Source organism: Salvelinus alpinus, chromosome 30 (genome assembly GCF_045679555.1).
Source record: "Salvelinus alpinus chromosome 30, SLU_Salpinus.1, whole genome shotgun sequence".
NCBI classification, from domain to species: domain Eukaryota; kingdom Metazoa; phylum Chordata; class Actinopteri; order Salmoniformes; family Salmonidae; genus Salvelinus; species Salvelinus alpinus.
Genome location: NC_092115.1, coordinates 39,310,999 through 39,325,241, shown reverse-complemented (window position 1 = coordinate 39,325,241; position 14,243 = coordinate 39,310,999). Strand labels below are relative to the sequence as shown.

The 14,243-nt window shown below is 41.7% G+C and overlaps 1 protein-coding gene across 2 annotated transcripts in view; it reads right to left on the bottom strand.

Annotated features, from left to right (window-relative positions):
* Positions 1 to 5,436: 5,436 nt before the first annotated feature.
* The window catches only part of LOC139559711 (CUGBP Elav-like family member 5), a 41,417-nt gene continuing 32,610 nt past the window's right edge, over positions 5,437 to 14,243 (bottom strand). The window contains exons 5-12 of one of the 2 annotated variants that reach the window (XM_071375942.1): positions 9,996 to 10,075; positions 9,674 to 9,823; positions 9,394 to 9,541; positions 7,019 to 7,225; positions 6,618 to 6,707; positions 6,287 to 6,430; positions 6,046 to 6,188; positions 5,437 to 5,552 (exon numbers count right to left, since the gene is read on the bottom strand). In XM_071375942.1, the coding sequence (XP_071232043.1) occupies positions 6,061 to 6,188; positions 6,287 to 6,430; positions 6,618 to 6,707; positions 7,019 to 7,225; positions 9,394 to 9,541; positions 9,674 to 9,823; positions 9,996 to 10,075 (947 nt within the window). In that variant the 3' untranslated portion in view covers positions 5,437 to 5,552; positions 6,046 to 6,060. The remainder of the gene's footprint in view (positions 5,553 to 6,045; positions 6,189 to 6,286; positions 6,431 to 6,617; positions 6,708 to 7,018; positions 7,226 to 9,393; positions 9,542 to 9,673; positions 9,824 to 9,995; positions 10,076 to 14,243) is intronic. The other variant, XM_071375943.1, reaches the window with a different exon arrangement.

Here is a 14,243-nt window from a genome sequence, read left to right as displayed (position 1 = left end):
GTTACTGTAGTCTTTAAGAAATCATTTCACTAAGGATGAAATGGCACTTTCCTTCTGATTATAAATATAATTCCCATGAGGCATTTCGTACACGTGAACTCAGCAATAGTTGAAACGGGAAGAGTAGTTTTTAGGCGAACGTGTGTTCCATTCACTGGAATGCAATACTAGCTTGTAGTTAAACGTATTTAAACTACAATCCCCAACCACCCCGAAACACAATGCGCAGGATCAACGCAACCCTCAAAACGAAAGTGGCAACACTTCTAATCTTACTGAAATATGAATGGTACTGTATTTCTGTTGCCTGGCTTTTAAGCATAACACCGTTCCCATATCTACACTGATACAAAACATATTTCAATAGAGTGAAAATAGTATCTTGTTCCGTCTGTCAGCGAGTATGAGGGTGTGCATTAGGCCCCCACAGATCATTCCCAAATACTTGTTTTTGTTAATTAACCATGACATGCAAATACAAAAAAAATATATATTTATAAATATATACCATCAATGCACGACACTAATGAAAAGCAGCGTGGCATAGTTTGGCTCTAATTTATTGATGAGTGGGTAGTAGATCCCTAGGCGGCACTATAGTCCATTTAAATCAAATAACTGGTGCCTGTATGACATAAATACTGTAGGTTGTTGGCTATTACCAGACTTATCCAGTCTGCGCATGCAGTGCAAAACAAGTTATGGAAAAAAAAACATGTTCTTATGTTTTCCAAGTTGTGCTATAACTGTGCCATAATAATCCCATAACATACTTTATTTTATGTTGAGAAATTGGTGCCACTGGCCCGTTGTAATGTAATGCATTGTAAACTGGTAGATAGTAAACAGCAGAGGGCAGCAAAAACACATTTATTCACAGCTGGGGTTAATGATCACTGCAGAAAGGATTTTGAGATGAGATTAAGGTACTATTAGAATATTTTATTGTAAAATTGAAAAAGGAGAAAGAGAAAAAAAGTCCCAGTAAGCAATCTGTATCATTCATATCTGAAGAAAAAAAAAACATGAAATAAAAATAAATATCATAATAATGATAGGTAATAATAAATAGAAGGACACATTTGATTAAATATGACCTAATAAATAAGTAAATAAATTAAACCATATGAAAATTGTAATTGTCAAAGCAGCAAGTATAGGAGAGACATGGGCAGGATAAGAGAGCTGTGGTTTCTCAGACATCATCATGGCCACCTTTTCTACCCTCAGCATTACCCACAAGTGTCCTTGTCCCTGTCTCTCAATCGACTATACATTTTGTATATTGTGCTAAGAAACCACTGAAGTTAGACACCATCTTAAATGTCAACCCCACCCACTGACAGTATCTCCATAAACACCCCCTCTCCATCCCTCTTCCCCTCCTCGCCCCGTTACCTGAAAAGATTTGTGTGCTGACAAGATTATGAAATAAAACAGATCTCCTATTTACATCAAGCTATATTGTATTTTCCCACTGCATTCAAAACATAGTACATGATCAGACGGCGTCATTCATAAGAATGTCATGACTCCCTACTCCCTCCCGTCATCCAAGCCTCCAGTTGAGCAGTACGAATGGACGAAGGTGGATTTTGGCAGTAAACACATGAAAATCCATCATCTTAAAATGAAAATTGAGGTCTTGTTTTTAAAAAAGATTTATACACATCACCTTATAGAGGTAGTGCAGTAGGAATGTTAAGTATACATGTACCCACTGAGAACAGACATCAGTTAAACGTCAAGTTTTGATTTACATTTAGTTGAGTTGTCAACTAACATGAATTCAACCTGAAATCAACAAAAAATATCACCATGTCATTGGATTTGGGATAAAGGTTGGGTGAAAAAAGACAAGATTCACCTCACGTTGATGACTTTCTCCAAATCCAATCAGTTCTTCACGTTGATTCAATATCATCACATTTAATTTTGGGGGGTGAAATGACGTGGAAACGTTGATTCAACCAGTTTTTGCCCAGTGGGTAGTCATTTGATAGAAAGTAACATGGCTTCATTCAGGTAATTGTTAATAAATGTATATAGAAAAAGCACAGTAAACTATCTTTATGTCCCCCAACCCCTGAAAAAGCATATAACCCCAGAACCTGAATAGAACATAGAAATATACAAGTACATTTACAACCAGCTGCTTGGCAATAATAGCATTCGTTTAGCCTTTAGGCTACTGCTTTATGTTTACAGGACAAGCAAAGGTTAAAGGACTTGTCAGGTTACTGTAGTGCACGGCTTGTCTCTTAGTGCAACTAGGACTATTGCTGTTACCTCAGGATCTGAATCAAACATAAGACTGACTGTCTTCCTGCACCAGTCGCAGGCCAAGCTCTGCTTGCCATAGAAATATAATCCCGAGAAGGCTTAAAGCCTGTCAGACCATAGCAATTTGACAAATTACAAATTCTCGATATCTATGCTGCTAACAGTGGTGAGAGGCTGCTGGTCAGTAAACATTTCACAGAGGCATCATCAAAACCAACATTGCTGTCTTCACAGTCGACATAGGAATTGAACTGCATTCCTATAGAGAAGTTATAATGTCCAGTTCAACTGACAAGGGATTGAAATGGAGTTGACCCTTGACTCTAATCAAAATGCCCAGTTTCTTCCTTTGAATACATATTTGTGAGAGGAAACAACATGCAGATAAAAGAGAATAGGCTGGCAGTTAACTAATGATAAGTAGGCTAGATTGAGGCAATGATAAAAATCCATGAAAATAAATACAAATGTGCATTGGTCTATCCATATTTCTGGTTGGTTTAGGATTCTGTGCACAGTGAATAAACTAATGTCGATTAAACTAAAATAGCTACTTCATATTTATCGCTCGGCTGCCAACTGGCTAGGAATGTTACAAGATAATTAAATGTACATATTATAATTCATAGAACGATTAAACATTACTTGGCAACTTCACTTATATGAGGGTCAGGAATGGTCTGTAAGTAATATAGGCAGTAACATTCACTAGGAGTTAGTGAAAATATGGTTCACTATTGAATATGTGATGACCAAAGAATGAAGGAAAAAGATTGAAAACATCCCTTCCTTCCCTCCCTCCATCCTTGAGTGTCTCTTGGAATCATCCTCCAATGTATTCTAGAGTGTGTTTTGATGTTCCTCCATTGGTTTCTTGTGTTCCCTGAGGGAGGTACTGTGACATAATTCCCAACCTGTCCTGCACAGCACAAAGAATGACTTGTGCTCAACATTTGACCTTGTATAGCTCTTTAAAAGCAGATTTGAAGTCTACTCCCAGTAAAGTAGTCTCCACTCCCTCTCTCCATACTGAATAAAACATTCACCCAAATGCAAGCGAGAGGGGACTGCAGGCACCTCCTTAAAATGTAATGGAGTCAGACTCAAATGGATCAGAAGGCTTTCTACTCTAACTCTGCACCGCTCTGTGCTGCTGACGATGACGCCTCCCCTCACAAGATAACTGGCTGAATTCAACCAGTCTTTTCCATCAAAACGGCACACATCTACGTGAGGGGAGGCTTTCTAGCATGAGCATCTATGTGAGAGGAGTCTGACTTACTTTAGAAAAGCTAGTCTGTTTTATGAGTGTGAATAGTACTGCAATGCGGGCTCAAATTGATATGAGCCATATAGTTATATATGTTGGAAAAAAAAGTCACAGTGAAGTTCGACAATGATAAAATAGCTTGAGCCATAAACAAATTCTAACCTGTGCCATACAGATGTAGGATCTTAATTTCATCACCCTGTTGCAGGAGAACTTTCCTGCAATGCGGTACATTTGAGGTTTAAAAAGGCTTCTGAAGTTTGTCATTTCTACTTTGAAATTTCAGACTTGGTTTTCCCTTACTAAAAATGTTATCAACCCCTACAAAAATGTCCATTAATTACAGTATAATCCACATAATAATTAAAATGTCCTGTTGCTGCAGGACTATTTTCCTGCTGTAGAAAACTGGCTCAAATTAAGATCCTACATCTGTACTAGTGTTTTTTTGTGTTATGGTAAGTTAAAGGAGTTTTTCCGGAGCATGTGACCTGACCAGAAAAAACTCCTGGCCCTAGTTAAAATAATCCCTGAAATGTAAATACACAAATACTTTCTTTGTCAACAGACTCAATGAACGAAGCAATCTATCCTGCTAAATCTACTGGCTAATCAAAGTGGACACACAGGTCTTAGATCAGCTGGCCCTCCCCAAATCGTAACTTTTACCATTAACCACCTTAACCAGAAAACTGACTTAAGATCAGTTTCTATGGACAATCTCATCCGAACATTAGGCACACCTGACTCGAGACCTTTTAACCCCTGAGCCGAGAACTGTAGTAAGCTTCTGAAACGGAATGTGAGCCAATAGCCTTTGCTTTATAGGCAGAATAGAATGAAGTAGGATAACATAGCCCCTTTAGCCATTTCTTCCTAATGCTTCAGGTTAGTATTTGGGCAAAGTGAGCTAATCCTACATCTATGCCTATGGGCAACTTTGAATAGAATGGAGGCTCAGAGTGGTTGCTGCACAGAGGGAGACAAAACTAAAAGTTCAAGGGTCAAACTGAGTGCCCAAAGAGAAAGTGTAGCCTATCAGTAAAAGGATGATAAAAGGTGGCTTTCAAACAAACAAACAAACACTTCATAATGTATTCCATCCCACAGATAGAGCTCGGGGCAACATTCTTCCTCACTAACCTCTCAAACTGAATTCTACATGATCCCATTTTACATTTACATACTCCTTAGTAGTCAGCAGTACACTGATGGTGAATAATCCAATGCCGACCTGAAGTACTTCTCTGTCACTGTTATGTGTACTAAACTAAAGGTAGAATACTGCATTTAAGTATTTAATGATTGTTAGTTTGTACTAGACTAAACATTATACTGTATTGTATTATATGATTGTTAGTATTTTGTACAAGACTGTTAAAGAGAAAAACATTTGGTCCTCAGATCCCAAGGGGGTGCAGTTTGCTCGGTTGCTATGGAAACTTGAGAAAGAGCAGGTTCAGGACTCACAGAGAAAGAAATATTTTTTTCCAGATATACTTAGAATCCTCAGATCAAGTTTGAACCCTCATTTGTCCATTACATGGTAGGAAAAACCTGAAGTCTCTTTTTGTTCACTAGACTCCTCTTTGAGTTCATCATAAATCCATATTATTTTTAACAATGTTTCTTAGTCTGTCTGTGGTGTTCTTCTTCACTCTCAAGTCTCCAAAGATTCTAAATAGTTTTTTTTGTGTGTTTGTATCTTTAAAAAAGTTTCCTGTTTGTTTTGAATGTCTTGTTCTATCCTATGCATCATCCCATTGCTCTCTCATCTGTGATGCCAAACCTTCACTGGTGCAGAGCTGTGAGTCCTCCTCTGCCAGTCAGATATGATTGAAGATAAAAAAGAGATGTCTTCCCAACTCCCATATGAAGTCTATTTTCCATTGTTTTAAAAAACAGAATCACTTTTTCGTTTTTTCTCTTTCACAAAATGTCTTATTCAACACAAAATGTCTTATTCAATCAAAGACGTCCTCCATACCTCTGATTAAACCTATGGGGGAAGAGAAAGGAAGAGGGGGAAAGTGGAAAGAAGAGGGAAGAGAAATACAGATCATGAGAAAGGGAGGGGAATGGAAGAGAGGGAAAGAGAAACACTTGAACCTGACTCGAGAGACTACTGTGAAGTATAACTTTGCTATACAGTTTTTGATCAATATAAGTGTAACGGATGTGAAATGGCTAGCTAGTTAGCGGGTACGCGCTACTAGCGTTTCAATCAGTTACGTCACTTGCTCTGAAACCTAGAAGTAGTGTTGCCCCTTGCTCTGCAAGGGCCGCGGCCTTTGTGGAACGATGGGTAACGATGCTTCGTGGGTGACCGTTGTTGATGTGTGCAGAAGGTCCCTGGTTCGCGCCCGTGTCGGGGCGAGGGGACAGTCTAAAGTTCTACTGTTACATAAGGCAGCTAAAATCAGGGTGAAACAGTATCGATAACAACACTAGTAACTTCATTATATTATCTATAATAGTGGACAGTATCTTACCTGTGCTGGGGGGTGTCAGTAGGGGCGGCTGGCGTCTTTGGGACGTTTGAGTTGCACCTTGAGTCTCTTCATACCAATCTGGAAACCATTCATGGCTTGGATGGCAGCCTGGGCACTGCCCGGGTTATCAAAGCTCACAAAGCCTGCATACATACAGACACAGACAGATGCTCGGAATGGTCAGTGGTAGTGTCAATCAGCTAGGTGCTTGTTTTGATTGTTTAGAAGTGGTGTCACTCACCGAAACACTTGCTCTGATTGGTCGCTCTGTCCATGAATACCTTGGAGGAGATAACATTGCCGAAGGGCAGGAACATCTGCATCAGTTCGTTATCGCCAAACTCCTGGGGCAGGTGGTAGATGAACAGATTACAGCCCTCTGGTCCTGGAATACAGACACACACAGACAGACACACAGGCACACAGACACACACAGTTGGAGGCAATGACGCTAGTATCATGATGGTGCAGTCCATTTTTAATACACACAAAATCACAATGATGACGACACTCATGATGTTGTTGACAATGATGATCATGATGATGAAGAATTAGTAAATATAGTTCCTCACCCTCACCTTCCCTCTGCTGTTGGCCAATGACCTGAGGGTGCTGTGAAAGTGACTGACCTAGAGGGGTGAGTGTAGTTGCTGGGTAGATGGCTACAGAGGAGAGAAAGTGTGAGAGAGACAGAGACCGAGAGAGAGAGAGAGAGAGAGAGAGAGAGAGAGAGAGAGAGAGAGAGAGAGAGAGAGAGAGAGAAGAGAGAGAAGTAAATGACAAAAGAGGAGAGAGAGAAAGGGAGAGAGAGAGGAGAGAGCGATAGACAGGCATGAAGGGGGATGAAGTGAAAAAGAAAAGAGAGTGGGGATTGAGTTAATAATATTTCATGAGTCACATTCAACAGACTCTGGTGAAGACCTGGAGGTATCAAGGTCAGGGTTAGAGATCAGAGATGTGTAGTGTACTGTACCTGTGTATTGCTGTACCCCAGTAAAGGCCTGTTGCAGTGTGTCTGCAGCAGTAGGGCTCTGGGTGGAGTAGGTCGGCAGGCCATTGGTGTAGAGGGTCTCTAGAGGGTGTCCGTTAGCCTGGTGGGTGAGGCCGGTGTACCCGTTCATCATTGGGGCCACCAGGCTGGTCAGGGAGGAGGGCAGGGCGGCTGGAGGAGAGCTCAGACCTGCAGGGGGGAAATAAAAATTCACTACACCGGAGACAGAAATGTTCACTGCACGGCACAAGGATTGGACTTAATGTGCATGAGAGAGAAAGGGAGAGAGAGGGATATACAGAATAGAGAGGAAGAGAGTGTGCGTGTGTGTGTGTGTGTGTGTGTGTGTGTGTGTGTGTGTGTGTGTGTGTGTGTGTGTGTGTGTGTGTGTGTGTGTGTGTGTGTGTGTGTGTGTGTGTGTAACAGCAGGCATCTCAAAGCTCACATGGTGATAAAATCACTCTGCGATGTCAGAATAGCAACACAATGCTGCTGCAAGACAGAGCAACCCGGCTCTGCTCACTAAGGCAGCAGCAGGGGCATTTCACTGTGCTCACTGCTCACTGCCTTATCTACAGCTGGGACAAATAAAGACATTCTTCCACAGTGAAATGGATTGGATGTTTGTCTGTCCTAAACTGATACAGCCTCGGGAGGGCTAGGGCCTTCAATTTGCATTGTAATTCGCCTGCACGATTCTGTGTACAGTATTTGTGATAGGATAGTCTTTAGCGATGTGTGTTTAAGAGAGAGGGAAAGACAGAGTGAGAGCAATACAGTAGAGTATAGGGAGGAAGAGACAGAGAGAGAGAATGATAGAAAGCGTTAACGAGATACAGTATCTGTTCATTAATGGACTATAAAACATGATACACTTTCAAGGACCACAGAGATTCCCCCACAGTAATACGAACCATGTGATCTATAAAACCAGACTCCAATTTGGCTCAATACAGAGAGAGAGAGAGAGAGAGAGAGAGAGAGAGAGAGAGAGAGAGAGAGAGAGAGAGAGAGAGAGAGAGAGAGAGAGAGAGAGAGAGAGAGAGAGAGAGAGAGAGAGAGAGAGAGAGAGAGTAGACTGTAACAACCATAGTAGAATACATTTCACTAAAGGTCTTTTCCTGGACATAGTTTATAGACCACATTGTCTGCTGGTTCCCAGAAACTGATTTAAACCTAGAAACCAGGTGTGAACACTCTCTCAAGCAATTCATTGATCACAACTGACTTGAGGGAGAAATCTCAAACTGTCACACCTGATCTGTTTCACCTGTCCTCGTTGTTATTCTCCACCCCCTCCAGATGTCGCTTGTTTTCCCCAGTGTATTTATCCCTGTGTTTCCTGTCTCTCTGTGCCAATTTGTCTGGTATGTTCCAAGTCAACCAGCGGTTTTCCCTGTTCTCCTGCTTTTTGCTTTCTCCTTTTTCTAGTCCTCCCGGTTTTGACCCTTGCCTGTTTCTGGACTCTGTACTCGCCTGCCTGACCATTCTGCCTGCCTTGACCACAAGCCTGTCTGCCACTCTGCACCTCCTGGACTCTGATCTGGTTTTGACCTTTCACCTGTCCACGACCATTCTCTTGCCTACTCCTTTTGGATTAATAAACATTGTAAGACTCCAACCATCTGCATCTGGGCCTCGCCTTGTGCCATGATACAAACATCTACAGTACACTAAGTAAGAATACAAAGGCAGTCTGTCTATAATGTGTCTCCAGTGCAGAATTACACTGTATTGATTCTGTGGGATCAATGGTGAATTGTAAAACTACTAGGGTTTGGCAGTATCTAGATTTTTATACCATTTCTGTGTCTTACTAGGGTTTACGGTATTACTGGAAGTGCACACAAGGGGACATGTTTTTTAAAGCAACAGGGATCTTGATTCAGGAGGGGATTGAATGTCTCTGCTGTAACCAAGAAGCTTGGTCTTGACATCGAGCCACTTAGCAGCCAGTTAGCAAACCACATGCATAGCTGGACCCCTGAGCTGGATATCATTTATTTGACACATCTTAGATTTATTATAGTTATAAGCAGTGGCATAGCACACACCCCCCAACCCCTAATTTTGTATAATATTTTTTTTAATATACGGTATAAACGGTATATCGCCCAAGCCTAAAAACTACCCCCAGTCAGAGCGATAGATCCCAGGACTGCGAAGTGAAATGTGATATCACACATTTCCAAGACTCATATGTAACTGACCCGGTATTGAACCCAGGTTGTCTGAGCACCTCGAGACTGTTAGCCCACCGAGCTACAGCCTAGCACTAGCTCTGGGAGCTAACATGAGTTTCCAGGTCTCCCACCTTACTCATCACGCATATTGCTGATTTATCCGACGTGACTGACCTGACACGAGATTGAGGGGGTTGGGCGGCAGACCGTTCATTGCTAGCGCCCCCAACTGGTGGATCTGGGCGGAGGGGAAGGAGAGGCTGGGGGCTAGGTAGCCCCCCTGAGACACGGCCATCACCGCTGCCTGCTGCTGCTGCATCAACTGATAGGGAGAGGAGGTGGATCGGGGGAAGAAGGGGGAGAGAGGGAGGGAGAAGTGGAATGGGAGCAAGCTGTCAGTGAGGCGTCAGAGTGACAGATACCAAATTGCGTGTATGTGTGTGTATGTGCTTACGGCGTGTGCATAGCTACTGTAGCTGCTGAACGTAGGTAGGGCGACAGAGGGGTTGAAGATGCCAAACTGTCCAGCCATCTGCTGCATGCGCCGTATGGTCCTCTCCTTATCTGTGTCTGCAAACTTCACCACGAGGCTGGACGACGCTCCCTAGAGAGAGGAACACAGCATGGATCAGTGTGTGTGTGTGTGTGTGTGTGTGTGTGTGTGTGTGTGTGTGTGTGTGTGTGTGTGTGTGTGTGTGTGTGTGTGTGTGTGTGTGTGTGTGTGTGTGTGTGTGTGTGTGTGTGTGTGTGTGTGTGTTTGCGTGTATTGTACTTACCGGCATGGTCTGACTCCCATGCAGGGAACTGATGGCAGACTGCGCTTCAGAATGAGTAGAGAACTTCACAAATGCACAACCTAGAGAGAGAGAGAGCAAGATAAATCAAATAATTACAAGCAGACAACCTAAGAAAATTAACAACAATGACAAATGGTTGGATGAAGAATGCAAAAACCTAAGAAAGAAATTGAGAAACCTGTCTAACCAAAAACATAGAGACACAGAAAACCTGAGCCTTACGCCTTCACTATGGTGAATCACTAAAACTATACAGAAATACGAAGAGTTATCTATCCAAAACGGAGATCTATAGATAAGCCACTTCTCCAATCTTTTTGGCCCCATAACAAAGAACAAACAGCAAAAACATATACATGATCAAATGATAATCTTAATCTTAAAGACTACCACAACTCACTGGATTCTCCAATTACCTTGAATGAACTACAGGACAAAATACAAACCCTCCAACCCAAAAAGGCGTGTGGTATTGATGGTATCCTAAATTAAATGATAAAATATACAGACCACAAATTCCAATTGGCTATACTTTTTAAAACTTTTTTCATCCTCAACTCTAGCATCTTCCCCAATATTTGGAACCAAGGCGTGATCACCCCAATCCATAAAAGTGGAGACAAATTTGACCCAAATAACTACCGTGGGATACGCGTCAACAGCAACCTTGGGAAAATCCTCTGCATTATCATTAACAGCAGACTCGTGCATTTCCTCAGTGACAACAATGTACTGAGCAAATGTCAAATTGGCTTTTTACCAAATGACCATACGATAGACCTCGTATTCACCCTGCGCTCCCTAATTGACAAACAAACAAACCAAAACAAAGGCAAAGTCTTCTCATGCTTTGTAAATTTCAAAAAAGCTTTTGACTCAATTTGGCATGAGGGTCTGCTTTACAAATTGATGGAAAGCGGTGTTGGGGCAAAAACATATGACATTATAAAATCTATGTACAAAAACTACAAGTTTGCAGTTAAAATTGGCAAAAAACACACACATTTCTTTCCACAGGGACGTGGGGTGAGACAGGGATGCAGCTTGAGTTCCACCCTCTTCAACATATATATCAACGAATTGGCAGGACACTAGAACAGTCTGCAGCACCCGGCCTCATCCTACTAGAATCTGAAGTCAAATGTCTACTGATTTCTGATGATCTGGTGCTTCTGTCCCCAACCAAGGACAGCCTACAGCAGCACCTAGATCTTCTGCACAAATTCTGTCAGACCTGGGCCCTGACAGTAAATCTCAGTAAGACAAAATAATTGTTTTCCAAAAAAGGTCCAACTGCCAGGACGACAAATACAAATTCCATCTAGACACTGTTGCCCTAGAGCACACAAAAAACGATACATACCCCGGCTTGTAACTTCCACAAAGCTGTGAACGATCTGAGATTGAAAGCAAGAAGGGCCTTCTATGCCATCAAAAGGAACATCAAATTTGACATACCAATTAGGATCTGGCAAAAAATAATTAAATCAGTTATAGAACGCATTGCCCATTGTTTTGGGGTCTGCTCACCAACCAAGAATTCACAAAATGGGACAAACACCAAATTGAGACTGCATGCAGAATTCTGCAAAAATATCATCTGTGTACAATGTAAAACACCAAATAATGCTTACAGAGCAGAATTAGGCCGATACTCGCTAATTATCAAAATCCACAAAAGAGCCAATAAATTCTACAACCACCTAAAAGGAAACGATTCCCAAACCTTCCATAGCAAAGCCATCACCTAAAAAGAGATGAACCTGGACAGGAGTCCCCTAAGCAAGCTAGTCCTGGGGCTCTGTTCACAAACACAAACAGAGCCCCAGGACAGCAACATAATTAGACCCAACCAAATCATGAGAAAACAAAAATATAATTATTTGACACATTGGAAAGTATTAACAAAAAACAGAGCAAACTAAAATTCTATTTGAATACCTGACCACTGTGACTGACAAAAAATTAAGGAAAGCTTTGATTATGTACAGACTCAGTGAGCATAGCCTTGCTATTGAGAGAGGCCTCCGACCTGGCTCTCAAGAGAAGACAGGCTATGCGCACACCGCACAGAAAATGAGGTGGAATCTAAGCCTGCACTTCCTAACCTCCTGCCAAATGTACAGTGGCTTGTGAAAGTATTCACCCACCTTCATATTTTCCTAATTTGTCACCTTAAAACCTGGAATTAAAATAGATTTTTTGGGGGGGTTTGTATCATTTGATTTACACAACATGCCTACCACTTTGAAGATGCAAAATATTTTTTATTGTGAAACAAACAAGAAATAAGACAAAAAAACTGAATTTGAGCGTGCATAACTATTCACCCCCCCAAAGTCAATACTTTGTAGAGCCACCTTTTGTAGCAATTACAGCTGTAAGTCTCTTGGGGTATGTCTCTATAAGCTTGGCACATCTAACCACTGGGATTTTTGCCCATTCTTCAAGGCAAAACTGCTTCAGATCCCTCAAGTTGGATGGGTTCTGCTGGTGTACAGCAAGCTTTAAGTCATACCACAGATTCTCAATTGGATTGAGGTCTGGGCTTTGACTAGGCCATTCCAAGACATTTAAATGTTTCCCTTTAAACCACTCAAGTGTTGCTTTAGCAGTATGCTTAGGGTCTTGTCCTGCTGGAAGGTGAACCTCCGTCCCAGTCTCAAATCTCTGGAAGACTGAAACAGGTTTCCCTCAAAAATGTCCCTGTATTTAGCGCCATCCATCATTCCTTCAATTCTGACCAGTTTCTCAGTCCCTGCTGTTCTCGGGGTGATGGGAGGTGTTAGGTTTGTGCCAGACATAGCTTTTTCATAGCTCAATTTTAGTCTCATATGACCAGAGTACCTTCTTCCATATGTTTGGGGAGTCCCCCACATGCCTTTTGGTGAACACCAAACATGTTTGCTTATTTTTTTCTTTAAGCAATGGCTTTTTTTCTGGCCACTCTTCTGTTAAGCCCAGCTCTGTGGAGTGTACAGCTTAAAGTGGTCCTATGGTGTCACGTTCCTGACCTGTTTTCTCTTGTTTTGTATGTCTTTATTGGTCAGGGCGTGAGTGTTGGGTGGGCAGTCTATGTTTTCTATTTCTATGTTGGGTTTTGTGTTCGGCCTGGTATGATTCTCAATTAGAGACAGGTGTGTATCGTTTGTCTCTGATTGAGAGTCATACTAAGGCAGCCAGGGTTTCACTGGTGTTTTGTGGGTGTTTGTTTCCTGTGTTAGCGTTTGGGCCACACAGGACTGTTGCAGGTTAGTCACGTTTGTTGTTTTGTTAATTTGTTAGTGTTTGTTGGTTTGTCATTAAAATCATGAATACCTCCTACTCCGCATCTTGGTCCGATCCATGCTCCTCCTCGTCTGAGGAGAACGACATTGACAGCCGTAACATATGGACAGATACTCCAATCTCAGCTGTGGAGCTTTGCAGCTCCTTCAGGGTTCTCTTTGGTCTTTTTGTTGCCTCTTTGCCTGGTCGGTGAGTATTGGTGGGCGGCCCTCTCTTGACAGGTTTATTGTGGTGCCATATTCTTTCAATTTTTTAATAATGGATTTAATGTTGCTCCGTGGGATGTTCAAACCCTGATCTGTACTTCTCCACAACTTTTTCCCTGACCTGTTTGGAGAGCTCCTTGGTCTTCATAGGCCGCTTGCTTGTTGGTGCCCCTTGCTTAGCGGTGTTGCAGACTCTGGGTCTTTCAAAACAGGTGTATATATACTGAGACCATGTGTCAGATCATGTGACACTTAGATTGCACACAGGTGGACTTTATTGATCTAATTATGTGACTTCTGAAGGTAATTGCTTGCACCAGATCTTATTTAGGGGCTTCATAGCAAAGGGGGTGAATACATACACTATATACATACTATATGCACCCACCACTTTTCTTTTTCTTTTCTTTTTTTAAACAAGTCATTTTTTAAATTTCACTTCACCAATTTGGACTATTTTGTGTATGTCCATTACATGACATCCAAATAAAAATTATTTTAAATTACAGGTTGTAACGCAACAAAATAGGAAAAACGCCAAGGAGGGTGAATACTTTTGCCAGGCACTGTATGACCATATTAGAGACACATATTTCCCTCAGATTACACAGACCCACAAAGAATTCTAAAACAAATCCAATTTTCTTTAACTCCCATATCTATTGAGTGAAATACCACAGTGTGTCATCACAGCAGCTAGATTTATGACCTATTGCCCTTTTGTACTTTAACT